Source organism: Anomaloglossus baeobatrachus, chromosome 2 (assembly GCF_048569485.1).
Source record: "Anomaloglossus baeobatrachus isolate aAnoBae1 chromosome 2, aAnoBae1.hap1, whole genome shotgun sequence".
NCBI lineage: Eukaryota > Metazoa > Chordata > Amphibia > Anura > Aromobatidae > Anomaloglossus > Anomaloglossus baeobatrachus.
In genome coordinates this window covers 462,326,279-462,349,347 of record NC_134354.1, presented here as the reverse complement: position 1 = coordinate 462,349,347, position 23,069 = coordinate 462,326,279, and the positions used below count along the sequence as shown (strand labels likewise).

Here is a 23,069-nt window from a genome sequence, read left to right as displayed (position 1 = left end):
GGGGGAGGCACAGACATCACTGTGGGGGAGGCACAGACATCACTGTGGGGGAGGCACAGACATCACTGTGGGGGAGGCACAGACATCACTGTGGGGGAGGCACAGACATCACTGTGGGGGAGGCACAGACATCACTGTGGGGGAGGCACAGACATCACTGTGGGGGAGGCACAGACATCACTGTGGGGGAGGCACAGACATCACTGTGGGGGAGGCACAGACATCACTGTGGGGGAGGCACAGACATCACTGTGGGGGAGGCACAGACATCACTGTGGGGGAGGCACAGACATCACTGTGGGGGAGGCACAGACATCACTGTGGGGGAGGCACTCACGACTGGGGGGGCGCACACAGGACTGGGGGGGCGCACACAGGACTGGGGGGGGCGCACACAGGACTGGGGGGGGCGCACACAGGACTGGGGGGGGCGCACACAGGACTGGGGGGGGCGCACACAGGACTGGGGGGGGCGCACACAGGACTGGGGGGGGCGCACACAGGACTGGGGGGGGCGCACACAGGACTGGGGGGGGCGCACACAGGACTGGGGGGGGCGCACACAGGACTGGGGGGGGCGCACACAGGACTGGGGGGGGCGCACACAGGACTGGGGGGGGCGCACACAGGACTGGGGGGGGCGCACACAGGACTGGGGGGGGCGCACACAGGACTGGGGGGGGCGCACACAGGACTGGGGGGGGCGCACACAGGACTGGGGGGGGCGCACACAGGACTGGGGGGGGCGCACACAGGACTGGGGGGGGCGCACACAGGATTGGGGGGGCGCACACAGGATTGGGGGGTGCACACAGGACTGGGGGGTGCACACAGGACTGGGTGATGGGCTGCACATAGGATTGTGTGGGGGTGCACACAGGACTGGGGGAGGGGTGCACACAGGATTGGGGGGGGTGCAAACAGGACTACTGGGTGATGGGCTGCACACAGGACATTGGGGGGCTGCACACAGGACTGGGGGAGGGGTGCACACAGGACATTGGGGGCCACACTGCGCTGAGAGTTTCATGCAACTCTGGGGGAGAGGGTTTACAGAACTGGTGTGGGGAGGCACAAAGCATTGGGCAGGGCACATAGCAGCAGAGGGTCGGCGCTGGACTCACAGCAGCATTGCATTCACATCACCGGAGTGCAGGAGCCGGACACACTGCATCAGAAGGAGAAGGCAGGCACTGATCTCCGGAGGGCAGGGGGCGTGCACACAAGGCAGGAAGCTGAGGCTGCTGTAGACCCGCCCACAATTGGCACTGGCCGACGGGAGAACACATTGCAGCACAAACAGCAATGTGTGGATTTAAAGGGCCGGCGGCAGCAAACTGCGGTGACAGCACGAGCACTGCCTCCCCCGGGAATCTGCCCGGGGGCCACATAAAAGGTCATGGCGGGCCGCATGCGGCCCGCGGGCCGGAGGTTCCCCACCCCTGCCTTAGACCAATTTATAAGTTTCCTCCTTCCTGCTTTTGCACCAAAACTGAGGAGCCCGTGATGCACGGGAGGGTGTATAGCAGAGGGGAGGGGCTTTACACTTTTAAGTGTAATACTTTGTGTGGCCTCCGGAGGCAGTAGCTATACACCCAATTGTCTGGGTCTCCCAATTGGAGCTAGAAGAAAAGGAATTTACGGTAAGTAAACAAAATTCCCTTCTTCCAGCTCTCACACAGCGAGCCAGCTAGTCGTAGTTGTGATGGTGTCACTCAGAGGAGAAGATTGGCACTTAACACTGGAGAGAGTGGTGGTAGGTGAGTATATTAATACTCACGTTACATACACATGAATTAACCATTTAATGGAGGGCTTCTTTAAGATTTGATAGGCGATATACAGAAGGTAGCTATATACTGTATACACACCCACACACTTTCTGGATATTAATCTTTCCTTTAATCGAATGTGTGCTTTAAGGGTCTCCACCCAAGAATTGTCACTGAAGGATTTGAAGCGGCCAAAGAAAAAGCACTTAAAGTCTTAGATGAGGTGAAGGTATCTAAAGAAATGGACAGAGAAACTCTTATTAATGTGGCCAGGACTTCGCTTCGCACCAAAGTACACGCTGGGTTGGCGGATGTTTTAACAGAGGTAACTATATTCTGCCTTTTCTGGTTCTTTACCCCCTGCAGTCTCTTCTTGTGTATGAGTGAATGTCTGGTAAGAACTTGCCTGACCGGATTCTGCTTTTTCAGGCTGTTGTGGACTCTGTTTTGGCCATAAGACAACCCAATGAACCTATTGACTTGTTCATGGTGGAAATTATGGAAATGAAGCATAAGACAGAAAGTGACACCACGTAAGTAGTAGCAATATTATATACTATGAAATCTGTACCTAATTATATGGTAGGTCTCCTCCAGTGTAGTTTATACGTTTGTTCTGTGGGGTGGCGACAGGTTTGTCATCAACTCAAATGCTCCAGTTTTGTTTTCTTTTGTTCAATTAATAAATGTGGAGGGCCTTAAGCAAAATAATATATCTATGGCATAGACGGATTAAAAATAACAAAGGAAGGAATACTAACCTAGGGAAGGCTGCTCCAGAAGTTGCACATCCTAGAATTGGCTGCAGCGGTCTGGTGACTTTAGCACTTAATTTGACGTTTCTCTGATAACATGCTCTTTTAGTCACAAGACCGCTGCAGGCAGTTAGACTGCAGCGGTGCTGTGACTTCAGAATGGGGCATTGACAGCTTTCCGGCCAGAGAAAACCTCTGCGTTGGCCTGTGCCGGACACGTTGGGGGATTCTGGAAGGTTAGTATGCCTCAGTTTTTTAAAGGAAACCTGTTAATTTGGAAAAACAAAATTTAACTTTACCTGTCGATCAAAGTGTTTGGGTCTGCTCACAGCGTAGGGAGTGAAGCCATGCTCTGCACTTTCCCTATTACTGACAGTCATCATATTCTAGGAGGAAATTAAGTTTTCTTTGTCGCTCTATTGGGAGACCCAGACAATTGGGTGTATAGCTACTGCCTCCGGAGGCCACACAAAGTATTACACTTAAAAGTGTAAAGCCCCTCCCCTCTGCTATACACCCCCCGTGGGATCACGGGCTCCTCAGTTTTCATGCTTTGTGCGAAGGAGGCTAACATCCACGCATAGCTCCACTGTTTAGTCAGCAGCAGCTGCTGACTTTGTCGGATGGAAGAAAAGAGGGCCCATACTAGGGCCCCCAGCATGCTCCCTTCTCACCCCACTTTTGTTGGCGGTGTTTGTTAAGGTTGAGGTTCCCATTGCGGGTACGGAGGCTTGAGCCCACATGCTGCTTTCCTTCACCATCCCCTTAGGGCTCTGGGTGAAGTGGGATCCCATCGGTCTCCAGGCACAGGAGACCGTGCTCCGTCCACAGCCCCTGGGAATCTGCTGGACATGGAGCTGAGTATCGTCAGGGACAGGACCCTGCTACATTAAGGTACTCTGTGTCCCCGTACAAATCGCGCACACACACTGCAGCATTGCTGGGTGTGTTAGTGCGCCGGGGACAGCAGCGCGGCGCGCTGGTGCTATTACTCACTGCAGCTTTGCTGAGTGAGTTTATGTATTAGGGACTGCCGCGCCGGCCGCTGCTGGCGGTTTTTTACACTGCGGCGCGGCTGGGACTTGTGGTGCGCCGGGGACTTCCGCGCTGGCCGTGCTTATACGACGGCCGCGCTAATAAATCGACTCCCCGGCTTTTGCGGCCTAGTTCCGTTTCGTTCCCGCCCCCAGGCCTGCCAGTCAGGGGAAGGGCGGGACGCTGTTCAAAACGTCTGCTTAGCATACTCCAACCCCCCTCACTGGGCACAGTGGGACGCCAGTTTCCCGCACTTTGTCTGGGGCACGCCCACGGCCCGCCCCTCTTCACAGGACGCCGGCAGCCATTCCTGTTTGCAGTCTGAGTGGAGAAGGGAGACAAGCTCTGGGAGACCCAGACACGGGATTCTGGCGACCACACACCCGCTTGGAGCGGGCGGTAAGCGGCACCTCGGGTGCTGACCCCACTAGTGCCGAAGTGTTCATTTGTACTTTATGCTTGTATGCTATACATTGCCTTGTACGGTCGCTATTCTTGGCTATATACCCTCCTAGATTGCTAGACAACAGCATGTCGTCCGCAAAAAGCAAGGGGGCCAAGACACAGGCTTTCTATGCTACTTGTACCGCATGTGAGGCTGTTCTACCGGCAGGTGCCACTGACCCCCATTGTGTGCAATGTTCGGCCCCTGTAGCACTTGCTCAGCCGGGGTCTCTGCTAGAGGTGGCCCAAGGAGAACCACCTGTGAACACTGTCCAGGTGACAGGGACGGAGTTTGCAGCTTTTGCTGATAAATTGTCTGTGACTATGACTAAAATCCTTGAGACTTTGCAGTCCAGACCGGTAACTCAGACCATGGGCACTGTTGATTCAATGCTCCCTGGCCCCCCTCATCTGGAACAAATCCGTGCTCCGGGGGGGTCCCATGCATCCCGGGGTGATGGCTCTGACACGGACGACAGTCCCAGACAGCCTAAGCGAGCTCGCTATGAGCGACCCTCGACTTCATCACACTGGTCAGGGTCCCAGCAGGAGGACTCTCTGTATGATGAGGCAGAGGTAGCTGATCAGGATTCTGATCCTGAGACCGCTCTCAATCTGGATACACCTGATGGGGACGCAATAGTGAATGATCTCATAGCGTCCATTAATAAAATGTTGGATATTTCTTCTCCAGCTCCTCCAGTGGAGGAGTCAGCTTCACAGCAGGAGAAATTCCATTTCAGGTATCCCAAGCGTAAATTGAGTACTTTTCTGGACCACTCTGACTTTAGAGAGTCAGTCCAGAAACACCACGCTTATCCAGATAAGCGTTTCTCCAAACGTCTTAAGGATACACGTTATCCCTTTCCCCCGGACGTGGTCAAGAGCTGGACCCAGTGTCCAAAGGTGGATCCCCCAATCTCCAGGCTTGCGGCTAGATCCATAGTTGCAGTGGAAGATGGGGCTTCACTTAAAGATGCCACTGACAGACAGATGGAGCTCTGGTTGAAATCCATCTATGAGGCTATCGGCGCGTCGTTTGCTCCAGCATTCGCAGCTGTATGGGCACTCCAAGCTATTTCAGCTGGTCTGGCGCAGATTGACACTGTCACACGTACATCTGTTCCGCAAGTAGCGTCCTTAACTTCTCAAATGTCTGCATTTGCGTCTTACGCTATTAATGCGGTCCTGGACTCTACGAGCCGTACGGCAGTGGCGTCCGCCAACTCCGTAGTTTTACGCAGGGCCTTGTGGTTAAGGGAATGGAAGGCAGATTCTGCTTCCAAGAAGTGCTTAACCAGTTTACCATTTTCTGGTGACAGACTGTTTGGTGAGAGATTGGATGAAATCATTAAACAGTCCAAGGGTAAGGATTCATCCTTACCTCAGCCCAGACCAAATAAACCCCAACAGAGGAGGGGACAGTCGAGGTTTCGGTCCTTTCGAGGCTCGGGCAGGTCCCAATTCTCCTCGTCCAAAAGGATCAGAGGAGCTCAGATTCTTGGCGGGCTCAGTCACGCCCAAAGAAAGCAGCCGGAGGAACCGCTACCAAGGCGGCTTCTTCATGACTCTCGGCCTCCTCTCTCCGCATCCTCGGTCGGTGGCAGGCTCTCCCGCTTTGGCGACATTTGGCTGCCACATGTCCAAGACCGTTGGGTGAGAGACATTCTGTCTCACGGGTACAGGATAGAGTTCAGTTCTCGTCCTCCAACTCGATTCTTCAGAACCTCTCCGCCTCCCGGCCGAGCCGAGGCTCTTCTGCAAGCGGTGTGCTCTTTAAAGGCAGAAGGAGTGGTGATCCCTGTTCCTCTTCAGGAGCAAGGTCACGGTTTTTACTCCAATTTGTTTGTGGTGCCAAAAAAGGACGGGTCTTTCCGTCCTGTTCTGGACCTAAAACTGCTCAACAAGCATGTGAAAACCAGGCGGTTCCGGATGGAATCCCTCCGCTCCGTCATCGCCTCAATGTCTCAAGGAGATTTCCTAGCATCAATAGACATCAAAGATGCTTATCTCCACGTGCCGATTGCTCCAGAGCACCAGCGTTTTCTACGCTTCGTTATAGGAGACGAACACCTTCAGTTCGTAGCCCTGCCTTTCGGTCTGGCGACAGCCCCAAGGGTCTTCACCAAGGTCATGGCAGCAGTAGTAGCAGTCCTGCACTCTCAGGGTCACTCTGTGATCCCTTACTTGGACGATCTACTTGTCAAGGCACCCTCTCAAGAGGCATGTCAACACAGCCTGAACGTTGCGCTGGAGACTCTCCAGAGTTTCGGGTGGATCATCAACTTTTCAAAGTCAAATCTGACCCCAACCCAATCGATAACATACCTTGGCATGGAGTTTCATACTCTCTCAGCGATAGTGATGCTTCCGCTGGACAAACAGCGTTCACTACAGACGGGGGTGCAATCTCTCCTTCAGGGCCAGTCGCACCCCTTGAGACGCCTCATGCACTTCTTAGGGAAGATGGTAGCAGCAATGGAGGCAGTCCCTTTCGCGCAGTTTCATCTGCGTCCACTACAATGGGACATTCTCCGCCAATGGGACGGGAAGTCGACGTCCCTGGACAGGAACGTCTCCCTTTCTCAGGCAGCCAGGGATTCTCTTCAGTGGTGGCTTCTTCCCACCTCATTGTCGATAGGAAAGTCTTTCCTACCCCCATCCTGGGCGGTGGTCACAACGGACGCGAGTCTATCAGGGTGGGGAGCAGTTTTTCTCCACCACAGGGCTCAAGGTACGTGGACTCAGCAAGAGTCCACCCTTCAGATCAATGTTCTGGAAATCAGAGCAGTGTATCTTGCCCTACAAGCCTTCCAGCAGTGGCTAGAAGGCAAGCAGATCCGAATTCAGTCGGACAACTCCACAGCGGTGGCATACATCAACCACCAAGGAGGGACACGCAGTCGGCAAGCCTTCCAGGAAGTCCGCCGGATTCTGACGTGGGTGGAAGACACGGCATCCACCATATCCGCAGTTCACATCCCGGGCGTAGAAAACTGGGAAGCAGACTTCCTCAGTCGCCAGGGTATGGATGCAGGGGAATGGTCTCTTCACCCGGACGTGTTTCAGGAAATTTGTCGCCGCTGGGGGAGGCCGGACGTCGACCTAATGGCGTCCCGGCACAACAACAAGGTCCCGGCCTTCATGGCACGGTCTCACGATCTCAGAGCTCTGGCGGCGGACGCCTTAGTTCAAGATTGGTCGCAGTTCCGGCTGCCTTATGTGTTCCCACCTCTGGCGATGTTGCCCAGAGTGCTACGCAAGATCAGGTCCGACTGCCGCCGCGCCATCCTCGTCGCTCCAGACTGGCCAAGGAGGTCGTGGTACCCGGATCTGTGGCATCTCACGGTCGGCCAACCGTGGGCAATACCAGACCGGCCAGACTTGCTGTCTCAAGGGCCGTTTTTCCATCAGAATTCTGCGGCCCTGAGCCTGACTGTGTGGCCATTGAGTCCTGGATCCTAGCGTCTTCAGGATTATCTCAAGAGGTCATTGCCACCATGAAACAGGCTAGGAAACTAACCTCTGCCAAGATCTACCACAGGACGTGGAAGATATTCTTAGCTTGGTGCTCTGCTCAGGAAGTTTCTCCCTGGCCATTTGCTTTGCCTATTTTTCTTTCCTTCCTGCAATCCGGGTTGGAAAAAGGTCTGTCGCTCGGCTCCCTTAAGGGACAAGTCTCTGCGCTATCTGTATTTTTTCAGAAGCGCCTAGCACGACTTCCTCAGGTACGCACGTTCCTGCAAGGGGTTTGTCATATCGTCCCTCCTTACAAGCGGCCGTTAGAGCCCTGGGATCTGAACAGGGTTCTAATTGCTCTCCAGAAGCCGCCTTTCGAGCCTTTGAGGGATGTTTCCCTGTCTCGCCTTTCACAGAAAGTGGCCTTTCTAGTAGCGGTCACGTCTCTTCGGAGAGTGTCCGAGCTAGCAGCGCTGTCATGCAAATCTCCCTTCCTGGTGTTTCACCAGGACAAGGTGGTTCTGCGCCCGATTCCGGAGTTTCTTCCTAAGGTGGTATCCCCCTTTCATCTCAATCAGGATATCTCCTTACCTTCTTTGTGTCCTCGTCCAGTTCATCAATGTGAAAAGGATTTGCATTTGTTGGATCTGGTGAGAGCACTCAGAATCTACATTTCCCGCACGGCACCTCTGCGCCGTGCGGATGCACTCTTTGTCCTTGTCGCCGGCCAGCGTAAAGGGTCGCAAGCTTCCAAATCCACCCTGGCTCGGTGGATCAAGGAACCAATTCTTGAAGCCTACCGTTCTGCGGGGCTTCCGGTCCCCTCAGGGCTGAAGGCCCATTCTACCAGAGCCGTGGGTGCCTCCTGGGCATTACGGCACCAGGCTACGGCTCAGCAAGTGTGCCAGGCGGCTACCTGGTCGAGTCTGCACACTTTTTCCAAACATTATCAGGTGCATACCTATGCTTCGGCGGACGCCAGCCTAGGTAGACAAGTCCTTCAGGCGGCGATTGCCCACCTGTAAAAAAGGGCCGTGTTTATGGCCCTATCACGAGGTATTATTTTACCCACCCAGGGATTGCTTTTGGACATCCCAATTGTCTGGGTCTCCCAATAGAGCGACAAAGAAGAAGGGAATTTTGTTTACTTACCGTAAATTCCTTTTCTTCTAGCTCTAATTGGGAGACCCAGCACCCGCCCCTTTTTTTTTTGTATACACATGTTGTTCATGTTGAATGGTTTCAGTTCTCCGATATTCCTTCGGATTGAATTTGCTTAAACCAGTTTATTGGCTTTCCTCCTTCTTGCTTTTGCACTAAAACTGAGGAGCCCGTGATCCCACGGGGGGTGTATAGGCAGTAGGGGAGGGGCCTTACACTTTTAAGTGTAATACTTTGTGTGGCCTCCGGAGGCAGTAGCTATACACCCAATTGTCTGGGTCTCCCAATTAGAGCTAGAAGAAAAGGAATTTACGGTAAGTAAACAAAATTCCCTTCTTCTTTGTCGCTCCATTGGGAGACCCAGACAATTGGGTGTATAGCTTCTGCCTCCGGAGGCCACACAAAGTATTACACTTTAAAAAGTGTAACCCCTCCCCTCTGCCTATACACACTCCCGTGCATCACGGGCCCATCAGTTTTATGCTTTGTGTTGAAGGAGGCACACATTCACGCAAGCTCCACATTTTAGTCAGCAGCAGCTGCTGATTGTATCGGATGGAAGAAAAGAGGGCTCCTCACGGGGCCCCCGGCATGCTCCCTTCTCACCCCACTAAGTCGGCGGTGCTGTCAAGGTTGAGGTACCCATTGCGGGTACAAAGGCTGGAGCCACATGCCGTTTTCCTTCCCCATCCCCTAGAGGCTCTGGGAGAAGTGGGATCCTAACCGGTCACCTTTCACTGGGACCGGGCTCCCTTCCCAGCCCCTGGGGGAATCTGACGGACAGGAGACTGGGTATCATCAGGGACAGGCCCTGCATCTAAAAGGTACTCTGTGTCCCCTTGGGGACGGTGCATGGAGCGCCTGTGTTACAACGCTGCAGCGGCTGCTGTTTTTCTGTGACAACCGGGACTACCGCGCCGACCGCGCCTGATCGCCGGCCGCGTTATTAAATTTAGTCCCCGGCTTCTGCGGCCTAGTACCATAACTCCCGCCCCCGGGCCTGCCAGTCAGGGGTAAGGGCGGGACGGTCGACTGGACGTCGGCAGTGAGGGCTGGAGCATACTTAGGTGTTCTCCTCCCCCCTCACTGAGCACTGTGGGGCACCAGATTCCCGCACTTTATTAGTCACGCCCACGGCTCCCTCCTCCCCTGAGAGCTCTGGCAGCCATATTTACAATCACTTCTGTCGGTAGAGGATTTCAGAACGAGCTCTACAGCTCTGGGAGGCCCAGGCAGGGAATCTGGTGGACACACAACCGCTTTGGGCGGTCGGTAAGCCACACCGGTTACCCGGTGCTGGCCCCCCTTGGGTGCCGAAGTGTGTGTATGTATGTATATATATATATATGTATATATATATATATATATATATATATTTGTATACATTTTCTCTGTTTGGCCGCATTGTTTTGCTTTTGGCTATATACCCTCAGTGATCACTCTCAGAGGAGACTACAGCATGTCGTCCGCAAAGAGCAAGGGTGCCAAGGCACAGGCTTATTTTGCAACCTGTACCTCTTGTGCGGCTATGTTACCTGCAGGTTCCACCTACCCTCACTGTGTGCAATGCTCGGCCCCTGTGGCACTCACTCAGCCGGAGCCTCGGGCACTGGTGGGACCCTCGGCTCAGGTAGAACCGCCGGCTTCCACTGTCCAGGTGGCAGGGACAGAGTTTGCAGTTTTGGCTGAGAAACTCTCTGAGTCGCTTTCACAGTCCATGGCTCAGTCTATGGACAAATGGTCTGCTAAGATACTAGAAGCCTTGCAGTCCAGATCGGTAACACAGGCCCAGGGCACTGTGAGTTCATCGCCCCCAGGCCCCTCTCGGTCGGTGCAGCGAAATGCTCCTGGGGTGACACCCAGGTCCCACGGTGAGGACTCCGACACGGACCGCAGTCCCAGACCGGCTAAGCGGGCTCGCTGGGAACCTTCCCCGACTTCATCACGCTGTTCGGGGTCTCAGCATGAGGACTCTCTGGAGGATGAAGTGGAGGTCGCAGCTCAGGGCTCTGATCCTGACGTTGCTCTCAATCTTGATACACCTGAAGGGGACGCCATAGTAAATGACCTTATAGCGTCCATCAACCAGGTGCTAGATCTTTCTCCCCCAACTCCACCTATAGAGGAGTCGGCTTCGCAGCAGGAGAAGCACCAGTTTAGGTTTCCCAAACGTACACGGAGTGCGTTTTTCGATCACTCTAACTTCAGAGATGCTGTCCAGAAGCACAGAGCATTTCCGGACAAGCGCTTTACTAAGCGCCTTAATGACACACGTTACCCCTTCCCCCCTGACGTAGTTAAGGGTTGGGCTCAGTGTCCCAAGGTGGATCCTCCAGTCTCTAGACTGGCGGCTAGATCCGTAGTATCAGTGGCAGATGGCTCATCGCTCAAGGATGCCACTGACAGGCAAATAGAGCTCCTGATGAAATCCATCTATGAAGCCATAGGCGCGTCTTTTGCTCCGGCCTTTGCAGCTGTGTGGCCACTCCAAGCTATCTCAGCTTGTCTGTCTGAGATTAATGCGGTCACGCGTACCTCTGCTCCGCAGGTTGTGTCTTTGACTTCTCAGGCGTCGGCCTTTTCGTCCTACGCCATGAACGCCGTCCTGGACTCTGCGAGCCGTACAGCGGTAGCGTCCGCCAATTCGGTGGCAGTCCGCAGGGCCATGTGGCTACGCGAATGGAAGGCAGACTCTGCTTCCAAGAAGTTCTTAACTGGTTTGCCATTTTCTGGCGACCGTTTGTTTGGCGAGCAATTGGACGAAATTATTAAACAATCCAAGGGAAAGGACTCGTCCTTACCCCAGTCCAAACCAAACAGACCTCAGCAACGAAAAATACAACCGAGGTTTCGGTCCTTTCGGCCCTCAGCCAGGTCCCATTCCTCCACGTCCAACAGGTCACAGAAGGGCCAGAGGAACTCTTCTGCATGGCGGTCTAAGTCACGTCCTACAAAGACCGCCGGAGGAACCGCCTCCAAGGCGGCCTCCTCATGACTTTCGGCCTCCCCTAGCCGCATCCTCGGTCGGTGGCAGGCTCTCCCGCTTTTGCGACGCCTGATGGCCACATGTCCAAGACCGATGGGTGAGAGACATTCTGTCTCACGGTTACAGGATAGAGCTCAGTTCTCGTCCTCCGACTCGTTTCTTCAGAACATCTCCGCCCCCCGAGCGAGCCGATGCACTTTTTCAGGCGGTGAACACTCTGAAGGCAGAAGGAGTTGTGATCCCCGTTCCCCTTCAAGAACGCGGTCGCGGTTTTTACTCCAACTTGTTCGTGGTGCCAAAAAAGGACGGATCATTCCGTCCCGTTCTGGACCTCAAACTGCTCAACAGACACGTGAGAACCAGACGGTTCCGGATGGAATCTCTCCGCTCTGTCATCGCCTCGATGTCCCAAGGAGACTTCCTAGCATCAATCGACATCAGGGATGCTTATCTCCATGTGCAGATTGCACCAGAGCATCAACGCTTCCTGCGTTTCGCCATCGGGGACGAACACCTTCAGTTCGTGGCACTGCCTTTCGGCCTGGCGACAGCCCCACGGGTCTTCACCAAGGTCATGGCAGCAGTGGTGGCGGTCCTACACTCTCAGGGCCACTCGGTGATCCCTTACTTAGACGATCTTCTAGTCAAGGCACCCTCCCGGGTGGCATGTCAACACAGCCTGACCATTGCTCTGGAGACTCTCCAGAGGTTCGGGTGGATCATCAATTTCCCAAAGTCAAAATTGACACCGACCCAATCACTGACTTACCTCGGGATGGAGTTTCATACCCTCTCAGCGATAGTGAAGCTTCCGCTGGACAAACAGCGTTCGCTGCAGACAGGGGTGCACTCTCTCCTTCGGGCCCAGTCACACCCCTTGAGGCGCCTCATGCACTTTCTAGGGAAGATAGTGGCAGCAATGGAGGCAGTTCCCTTTGCGCAGTTTCATCTGCGTCCACTTCAATGGGACATTCTCCGCAAATGGGACAGGAGGTCGACGTCCCTAGACAGGAACGTCTCTCTTTCACTGGCAGCCAAAACCTCTCTTCAGTGGTGGCTTCTTCCCACTTCTTTGTCGAAGGGAAAATCCTTTCTGCCCCCATCCTGGGCTGTGGTCACGACGGACGCGAGTCTGTCAGGGTGGGGAGCGGTCTTCCTCCACCACAGGGCTCAGGGAACCTGGACTCCGACAGAGTCCTCCCTTCAGATCAATGTTCTGGAGATAAGGGCAGTGTATCTAGCCCTAAAGGCGTTCCATCGGTGGCTGGAGGGCAGGCAGATCCGAATACAGTCGGACAACGCCACGGCGGTCGCGTACATCAACCACCAGGGCGGCACACGCAGTCGTCAAGCCTTCCAAGAAGTTCGGCGGATTCTGCTGTGGGCGGAAGCCACAGCCTCCACCATCTCCGCAGTTCACATCCCGGGCGTAGAAAACTGGGAAGCAGACTCTCAGTCGCCAGGGTATGGACGCAGGGGAATGGTCTCTTCACCCGGACGTGTTTCAAGAGATCTGTTGCTGCTGGGGAACGCCGGACATCGACCTCATGGCGTCTCGGCACAACAACAAAGTCCCGGCATTCATGGCACGGTCTCAAGATCACAGAGCTCTGGCGGCGGACGCATTAGTTCAGGATTGGTCGCAGTTTCGACTGCCTTATGTATTTCCTCCTCTGGCACTGCTGCCCAGAGTGTTACGCAAGATCAGGTCCGACTGCCGCCGCGCCATCCTCGTCGCTCCAGACTGGCCGAGGAGGTCGTGGTACCCGGATCTGTGGCACCTCACGGTGGGTCAACCGTGGGCACTCCCAGACCGACCAGACTTGCTGTCTCAAGGGCCATTTTTCCATCTGAATTCTGCGGCCCTCAACCTGACTGTGTGGCCATTGAGTCCTGGCTCCTAGCGTCCTCAGGGTTATCTCAAGATGTCATTGCCACCATGAGACAGGCCAGGAAACCAACGTCCGCCAAGATCTATCACAGGGCTTGGAGGATCTTCTTATCCTGGTGCGCTGATCAGGGTTTTACCCCCTGGCCGTTTGCCTTACCCACTTTTCTTTCTTTCCTTCAATCCGGAATGGACAAGGGTTTGTCTCTCGGCTCTCTCAAGGGACAAGTATCGGCGCTTTCCGTGTTTTTTCAAAAGCGTCTAGCCAGGCTTCCGCAGGTCCGCACGTTCCTGCAGGGAGTTTGCCACATAGTCCCACCTTACAAGCGTCCGCTGGAACCCTGGGACCTTAACAGGGTGCTAACGGCTCTTCAGAAACCATCTTTCGAGCCGATGCGGGATGTCTCTATCACGCCTTTCGCAGAAGGTGGCCTTCCTAGTGGCAGTCACATCACTTCGGAGAGTGTCTGAGCTTACAGCGCTGTCATGCAAAGCCCCCTTCCTGGTGTTTCACCAGGATAAGGTGGTTCTGCGTCCGGTCCCGGAATTTCTCCCTAAGGTGGTATCCCCTTTTCATCTCAATCAGGATATCTCCTTACCTTCTTTTTGCCCTCATCCAGTTCACCAATGTGAAAAGGATTTGCACTTGTTAGATCTGGTGAGAGCACTTCGGCTCTACATTTCTCGCACGGCGCCCCTGCGCCGTTCTGATGCGGTCTTTGTCCTTGTCGCTGGCCAGCGTAAGGGGTCGCAGGCTTCCAAGTCAACCTTGGCTCGGTGGATCAAGGAACCGATTCTTGAAGCCTACCGTTCTTCTGGGCTTCCGATTCCTTCAGGGCTGAAAGCCTATTCTACCAGAGCCGTAGGTGCATCCTGGGCATTGCGGCACCAGGCTACGGCTCAGCAGGTGTGTCAGGCGGCTAACTGGTCGAGTCTGCACACTTTCACGAAACACTATCAGGTGCATGCCTATGCTTCGGCAGATGCCAGCCTAGGTAGGCGAGTCCTTCAGGCGGCAGTTGCCCACCTGTAAGAGGGGGCCGTTTTCGGCTCTTTTTATCGAGGTATTCTTTTACCCACCCAGGGACTGCTTTTGGACGTCTCAATTGTCTGGGTCTCCCAATGGAGCGACAAAGAAGAAGGGAATTTTGTTTACTTACCGTAAATTCCTTTTCTTCTAGCTCCTATTGGGAGACCCAGCACCCGCCCCTGTTCCCTTCGGGCTGTTTGTTCTTTTGTGTACACATGTTGTTCATGTTGAATTGTTCTTTTGGTTCATGGTTTCAGTTCTCCGAACATCCTTCGGATTGAATTTACCTTAGACCAATTTATAAGTTTCCTCCTTCCTGCTTTGGCACCAAAACTGATGGGCCCGTGATGCACGGGAGGGTGTATAGGCAGAGGGGAGGGGTTACACTTTTTAAAGTGTAATACTTTGTGTGGCCTCCGGAGGCAGAAGCTATACACCCGATTGTCTGGGTCTCCCAATAGGAGCTAGAAGAAAAGGAATTTACGGTAAGTAAACAAAATTCCCTTCTTTCTCCTGGTAGTGGCTGCATTTTCAGTAGGGTGTTTGGCAAGGTGACAGTTTCCCTCTAAAGCCGCACTCTAGCTGTTTCTTTTATGGTGCTTTCTTCAGCGCTCTATTGGGAGACCCAGACGATTGGGGTATAGCTACTGCCCTCCGGAGGCCACACAAAGCACTACACTAAAAAGTGCAAGGCCCCTCCCCTTCTGGCTATACCCCCCCGTGGTATCACGGGTTCTCCAGTTTTCAAGCTTTGTGCGAAGGAGGTCAGACATCCACGCATGGCTCCACAGATTTTAGTCAGCAGTAGCTGCTGACTATTTCGGATGGAAGAAAAGAGGGCCCATATAGGGCCCCCAGCATGCTCCCTTCTCACCCGTGGATGGTGTTGTAAGTTTGAGGTACCTATTGCTGGTACAGGGGCTGGAGCCCCACATGCTGTTTTCCTTCCACATCCCCTTGTAGGGCTCTGTGGAAGTGGGATCCTGCCGGCCTCTAAGCTCTGACGCCGGGCTCCATCCACAGACCCATAGCACCTGATGGATACGGAGCAGGAGTACAATCAGGGACATGGCCCTGCATCATACAGGTACTCTGTGTCCCCGGCAGGCACAGACACACTCCGGGCTGGCTGGGTGTTGTAGTGCGCCGGGGACCGTAACAATTGAGTTGGTGTTCCTGCAGTTTACTGGGGGACTTTTGTGTTGTGGGAACGCAGCGCCGACCCCCACTGGACCGGCGGCGCTGCTGTGACTTGTAGTGCGCCGGGGACACGCCGACCGCGCTTTTACGGCGGCGGCGTTTATAAATCCAGTCCCCGGCTTTTGCGGCCTAGCTCCGCTTCGTTCCCGCCCCCACCCTGTCAATCAGGGTAGGGGAGAGACGCTGTTTCGCAGCAGCGACGAGGGCTGGAGCCTGATTTACATGCTCCAGCCCTCTCACTAGGCACAGAGGGAAGCAGGCTTCCCGCTCTTAGTCAGGTACGCCCAGGGCCCGCCCCCCCTCCTCTCCCAGGACGCCGGCAGCCATTACATGCAGTCTGGCTGGAGGAAGGACGCAAGGCTCTGGGAGACCTGGACTAGGGGGCTTTTGGCGACCACACACCCGCTCTTAAGCGGGCGGTAAGCGGCATTTCAGCTGGCCCCTCTAGTGCCTCAGTGTGTATTGGTGTACTGTGTCACCAGATATATATATTTATTTATTTCTTGCACTGTGAGGTCGCTTCCTGGCTGGATACCCCAGATCGCTCTGAGGAGGCAGCAACATGTCATCCACAAAACGCAAGGCTGCCAAGGCTAGGGCTGTGTACACTGCGTGTGCTGCATGTGGGGCTGCTCTACCAGCAGGTTCCAAAGACCCCCATTGTGTGCAATGCTCAGATCCGGTGCTGCTTCGCCAGCCGGAGTCCGGAGGGGTAGTGACCCAGGCTGAGACGCTTGTAAGTCCTGCCCCGGTGTCAGGGACAGACTTTGCAGTTTTTGCTGATGGAATGTCTGTGACTATGGCAAAAATCCTTGAAACTTTGCAATCCATGACTGGGGCTCAGTCTATGGACACGGCGAGGTCTCTGTCCTCTAATCCCCCTCAGTTGGAATTAATCCAGACTGCAAGGGGGTCCCCGGCTTCCCAGGCTGAGTATTATGACTCAGATGATAGCCCCAGCCACCCTAAGCGAGCTCGCTGGGAAAGACCCTCAACGTCATCACACTGCTCAGGGTCTCAGCGCAATCAGTCGCCCTGTGATGCGTCTGAAGAGAGTGATCAGGAGTCTTATCCTGGAACCCCTCTCAATCTGGATACCCCGGATGGGGACGCCATGGTAAACGAGCTTATCTCAGCCATCAATAGACTGTTGGATATTTCTCCCCCAGCTCCTTCTGCAGAGGAGGCAGCTGCAGAGCAGGAGAAGTTTCGTTTCCTCTATCCCAAGCGTAAATTGAGTGCTTTCTTGGATCACTCTGACTTCAGAGAGTCAATCCAGAAACACGACGCTCATCCAGAAAGGCGTTTCTCTAAACGTTCTAAGGATACACGTTTTCCTTTCCCCCCTGATGTGGTCAAGCGCTGGACCCAGTGTCCAAAAGTAGACCCCCCGATTTCCAAACTTGCAGCTAGATCCATAGTTGCAGTGGAGGATGGCGCTTCACTTAAGGATGCCAATGACAGACAGATGGACCTTTGGTTAAAATCTGTCTATGAAGCTATCGGCGCGTCGTTTGCTCCAGCATTCGCAGCCGTATGGGCACTCCAAGCTATTTCAGCTGGTTTAGCAAAAGTGGATGCTATCATACATCCAGCGGTGCCGCAAGTGGCGTCCCTTACCTCGCAGATGTCTGCGTTTGCGTCTTACGCTATCAATGCGTTCCTAGAATCTACCAGCCGCACCTCAATGGCGTCCGCCAATTCGGTAGTTTTGCGCAGAGCCTTGTGGTTAAAGGACTGGAAAGCAGATGCTGGTTCCAAAAAATGTTTAACCAGCTTGCCTTTATCTAGAGATAGACTGTTTGGCGAGCCATTGGCTGACATCATTAAACAGTCCAAGGGTAAAGACTCTTCCTTACCCCAGCCCAGATCAAGCAAACCTCAGCAGAAAAAATGGCAGCAGAGGTTTCAGTCCTTTCGAGGTTCGGGCAAGACACAATTCTCCTCGTCCAAAGGGACTCAGAGGACGCAAAGAGTCTCAGATTCCTGGCGGGCTCACGCACGCCCCAAGAAAGCAAATGGAGGAACCGCTTCCAAAGCGGCTACCTCATGACTTCCAGCCCCCCCCCTCCGCATCTCCGGTCGGGGGCAGGCTCTCCCGCTTTTCCGACATTTGGATGTCACAGGTCAAAGACCGGTGGATGACAAACATTTTGTCTCGCGGGTACAGAATCGAGTTCAGTTCTCGTCCTCCAGCTCGGTTCTTCAGAACCTCCCCACATCCAGACCGAGCAGATGCCCTGCTGCAGGCGGTGGACTCCCTAAGAGCGGAAGGAGTAGTGGTTCCTGTACCGCCTCAGGAACAAGGGCGAGGGTTTTACTCCAATCTCTTTGTGGTTCCAAAAAAGGACGGCTCGTTCCGTCCTGTTCTGGATCTAAAGCTGCTCAACAAACATGTGCACGCCAGACGGTTCCGGATGGAAACCCTCCGCTCTGTCGTTGCCTCAATGTCTCAAGGAGACTTCCTTGCCTCAATAGACATCAAAGATGCTTATCTCCACGTGCCAATTGCTACAGAACATCAACGTTTTCTACGTTTTGTGATAGGAAACGACCATCTTCAGTTCGTAGCTCTGCCATTCGGTCTGGCGACAGCCCCCCGGGTCTTCACCAAGGTCATGGCGGCGGTGGTAGCAGTCTTGCACTCTCAGGGACACTCGGTGATCCCTTACCTAGACGATCTACTTGTCAAGGCACCCTCTCAAGAGGCATGCCAACTCAGTCTACATGCTACGCTGGAGACTCTACAGACGTTCGGATGGATCATCAACTTTCCAAAGTCGAATCTGTCACCGTCACAGTCGCTAACGTATCTTGGCATGGAGTTTCATACTCGAGCAGCGAGAGTGAAGCTTCCGCTGAACAAGCAGCGGTCCCTACAGACAGGGGTGCAATCCCTCCTTCAAGGCCAGTCGCACCCCTTACGGCGCCTCATGCACTTCCTCGGGAAGATGGTGGCAGCCATGGAAGCAGTTCCCTTTGCGCAGTTTCATCTGCGCCCACTTCAATGGGACATTCTCCGCCAGTGGGACGGGAAGTCAACGTCCCTGGACAGGAAAGTCTCTCTTTCCCAGACGGCCAAGGACTCTCTACAATGGTGGCTCCTTCCCACCTCATTGTCTCAGGGAAGATCCTTCCTGCCCCCATCCTGGGCAGTGGTCACGACAGATGCGAGTCTGTCAGGGTGGGGAGCAGTGTTTCTCCACCACAGGGCCCAGGGGACGTGGACTCCGCAGGAGTCCACCCTTCAGATCAATGTTCTGGAAATCAGGGCAGTGTATCTTGCCCTACTGGCCTTCCAACAGTGGCTGGAAGGAAAGCAGATCCGAATCCAGTCGGACAACTCCACAGCGGTGGCATACATCAACCACCAAGGAGGGACGCGCAGTCGGCAAGCATTCCAAGAAGTCCGGCGCATTCTAATGTGGGTGGAGGACACAGCATCCACCATATCCGCGGTTCACATCCCAGGCGTAGAAAATTGGGAAGCAGACTTCCTCAGTCGCCAGGGCATGGACGCAGGGGAGTGGTCCCTTCACCCGGACGTGTTTCAGGAAATCTGTCGCCGATGGGGAGTGCCGGACGTCGACCTAATGGCGTCCCGGCACAACAACAAGGTCCCGGCATTCATGGCGAGGTCGCGCGATCAAAGAGCTCTGGCGGCAGACGCATTAGTTCAAGATTGGTCGCAGTTCCGGCTCCCATACGTCTTCCCACCTCTGGCACTCTTGCCCAGAGTGTTACGCAAGATCAGATCCGATTGCAGCCGCGTCATACTCGTCGCCCCAGACTGGCCGAGGAGATCGTGGTATCCGGATCTGTGGCATCTCACGGTCGGTCGACCGTGGTCACTGCCAGACCGACCAGACTTACTGTCCCAAGGGCCGTTTTTCCATCAGAATTCTGCGGCCCTGAACCTGACTGTGTGGCCATTGAGTCCTGGATCCTAGCGTCCGCAGGATTATCTCAAGGAGTCGTAGCCACAATGAGACAAGCTAGGAAGTCAACGTCTGCTAAGATCTACCACAGAACGTGGAAGATTTTCTTATCCTGGTGCTCTGCACAGAGAGTATCCCCTTGGCCATTTGCATTGCCCACCTTTCTTTCCTTCCTGCAATCGGGGTTGGAAAAGGGCTTGTCGCTCAGCTCCCTTAAAGGGCAAGTCTCGGCACTATCTGTGTTTTTTCAGAAGCGTCTAGCACGTCTTCCTAAGGTGCGCACGTTTCTACAGGGGGTCTGTCATATTGTGCCCCCGTACAAGCGGCCGTTAGATCCATGGGATCTGAACAGAGTACTAGTTGCTCTGCAAAAGCCGCCCTTCGAGCCTCTAAAGGAGGTTTCCTTTTCTCGCCTGTCACAGAAAGTGGCGTTTCTTGTTGCGATCACATCGCTTAGGCGAGTGTCTGAGCTGGCAGCTCTGTCATCCAAGGCTCCCTTCCTGGTGTTCCACCAGGACAAGGTAGTGCTGCGCCCCATTCCGGAGTTTCTCCCTAAGGTCGTATCCTCGTTTCATCTTAATCAGGATATATCCTTGCCTTCCTTTTGTCCTCAGCCGGTTCACCGGTATGAGAAAGACTTACGTTTGCTAGATCTGGTGAGAGCACTCAGAATCTATATTTCTCGCACGGCGCCTATCCGCCGTTCAGATGCACTTTTTGTCCTTGTCGCTGGCCAGCGCAAGGGGTCGCAGGCTTCTAAAGCCACCCTGGCTCGATGGATCAAAGAACCAATTCTGGAAGCCTACCGTTCTGCTGGGCTTCCGGTTCCTTCAGGGCTGAAAGCCCACTCAACCAGAGCTGTGGGTGCGTCCTGGGCTTTGCGACACCAGGCTTCGGCTCAACAGGTGTGCCAGGCAGCTACCTGGTCGAGTCTGCACACTTTCACCAAACATTATCAGGTGCATACCTATGCTTCGGCGGATGCCAGCTTAGGTAGAAGAGTCCTGCAGGCGGCAGTGACATCCCCGTAGGGGAGGGCTGTTTTGCAGCTCTAACATGAGGTATCTCTTTACCCACCCAGGGACAGCTTTTGGACGTCCCAATCGTCTGGGTCTCCCAATAGAGCGCTGAAGAAGGGAATTTTGTTACTTACCGTAAATTCCTTTTCTTCTAGCTCTTATTGGGAGACCCAGCACCCGCCCTGTTGTCCTTCGGGATTTTTTTGTTGTTTGCGGGTACACATGTTGTTCATGTTGAACGGTTTTTCAGTTCTCCGACGTTATTCGGAGTTAATTTGTTTAAACCAGTTATTGGCTTCCTCCTTCTTGCTTTGGCACTAAAACTGGAGAACCCGTGATACCACGGGGGGGTATAGCCAGAAGGGGAGGGGCCTTGCACTTTTTAGTGTAGTGCTTTGTGTGGCCTCCGGAGGGCAGTAGCTATACCCCAATCGTCTGGGTCTCCCAATAAGAGCTAGAAGAAAAGGAATTTACGGTAAGTAACAAAATTCCCTTCTTTTTACCATTGCAGTGGTGCGTTAATTCCCCTACCCCCCCTGTCTTCTACTTCGTTAATTCCCCTACCCCCCTGTCTTCTACTTCCCTGCCACAGTGTTCTTTTGTTATAGCATCCAGTCAGTCTCCGGTGACTTGTGACCTGTCAGAAGTTCCTGTGTTTCATGGAGCGCGCCGGAGGTCTCTTTTCAGTGCAAGTCTATAAGAGCCTCAAGTGTATCGAGCACTTGAAACAACCTGTAGGAGGGCGCCACCTATGGGAACCAATAAACCCATAAATGAAATAAAGGCGGGATCACCTCGGCACACCCAATTATACATGTTTAAGAGAAGGGGCGAGAAGGTGTGCAAAAAGAGGGATACACCTAGATCACATACAAAAATAGGTCCTTATTAATTTTAAGACACAAAAACACACATTTAAAATCCTTTAAAACAGGCCAATAGCCACAATAAACATAATTTACCCTATAGGAGGCAAATTAACACCTCCTTCCCAAAAGGCAAAATAAATATATATAAAATCTATATAGGAGTGTTTTCCCCAAGGCATATGTTTTATACAACATATTTTTGTATGTAATATAGGTGTATCCCTCGTTTTGCACACCTTTTTGCCCCTTCTTAAACGTGTATCGAGCACTTGTGACGTAACGTCTGACTTCAGATGTTACGGGCACAAGTTGGCGCCACAGGATCGGAGTGATGCTGAATAAAGGTGGAGACACAGGAGGATGAGTATATGACTGAGCATGGACCTTAGATTTATAGCACCATTCTAGTTCTGGGGGGGACAAAACACTGGGGTAGTGCCTTAAGCCATGCCATAAAACAAAAAACACATTGGATATTCTCTTTAAAGGAGTTGTCCACTACTTTTACATTGATGGCCCATCCTTAGGATAGGTCATCAATGTCAGATCGGCTGGGGTTCACCAACCCGCACCCCTGCTGTTCTGAGCCGTTCTCAGTGCTGGCGGTGGCAGTCGTGGCCGGAAGGGCTCAGTTCCGGAGCTTTTCTGTCTTCTGATAGTGGCTGCGGCTGGGTACTGCACATCCACCTCCTATTGATTAGAATGGGAGGCGAATGTGCAGTACCCGGCCGTGGCCACTATCCTCCGGAGACTGAGTAGCTCCAAAACGAAATACTTCCTGCTGCCTGGAGAACAGCTTATCAGCGGGTGTTGGACCTCGGTCGATATGACATTGATGACCTATCCTAAGGATAGGTCATCAGTAGGGGACAATCTCATTAAACATTTACTAGTGTGCTTTTTAATTACATTTGGATGGGGTTTGCATCTTTTGATAGGTCATCTGCATGGATGAATTCTGCATTGCTTTGTGGTAGGCTATGCAGTCAGACACCATGCTATAGTAAACCACAAGTGTGCTTTACTATTTGGCGTTCCATTTTTATTGGCAGCGCTTCAGCACAATTGTGAACACTTGTAGTATTACGGGATTATTAATGCAGATATTTCTTCCTCTACCTCTATCTTCCTGAGAGTTTTTTTCATTTCTTCTAGGTTAATAAGAGGACTTGTTCTTGATCATGGGGCTCGTCATCCTGACATGAGGAAGAGAGTTGAGGACGCTTATATTCTCACCTGTAATGTGTCCCTGGAGTATGAGAAAACGTATGTATGTGTGCAATTAGATTTCCTAAATTTCAAGGATCTATTGAAAATTATATGTGTGGAAAAAAAATATATTGACAATTTAGGACAGCCTGGCCTCTGTTACCAGGGTTGTTTCACCTATTGACGTGTCTTTAGATTTCCTCTTAGAGGCAAAGGTATGGTCTGCCAGATAAGAGTCGTCATTGAGTTTCCCTTCATGGACAAGACTGAATTTAAATGGAAGATTTAAAAATGTTGTTCACTA

The 23,069-nt window shown here is 53.3% G+C and overlaps 1 protein-coding gene and 1 non-coding gene across 2 annotated transcripts in view; both read left to right on the top strand.

Annotated features, from left to right (window-relative positions):
* CCT6A (chaperonin containing TCP1 subunit 6A) overlaps positions 1 to 23,069 on the top strand; it is a 134,243-nt gene that overhangs the window by 15,102 nt on the left and 96,072 nt on the right. The window contains exons 4-6 of the mRNA XM_075336329.1: positions 1,924 to 2,097; positions 2,202 to 2,305; positions 22,712 to 22,822. Of these exons, the coding sequence (XP_075192444.1) occupies positions 1,924 to 2,097; positions 2,202 to 2,305; positions 22,712 to 22,822 (389 nt within the window). The remainder of the gene's footprint in view (positions 1 to 1,923; positions 2,098 to 2,201; positions 2,306 to 22,711; positions 22,823 to 23,069) is intronic.
* Positions 22,502 to 22,633, top strand: LOC142292825 (small nucleolar RNA SNORA15). The gene has a single exon (XR_012750844.1). It is a non-coding gene; the product is annotated as a small nucleolar RNA SNORA15 (small nucleolar RNA).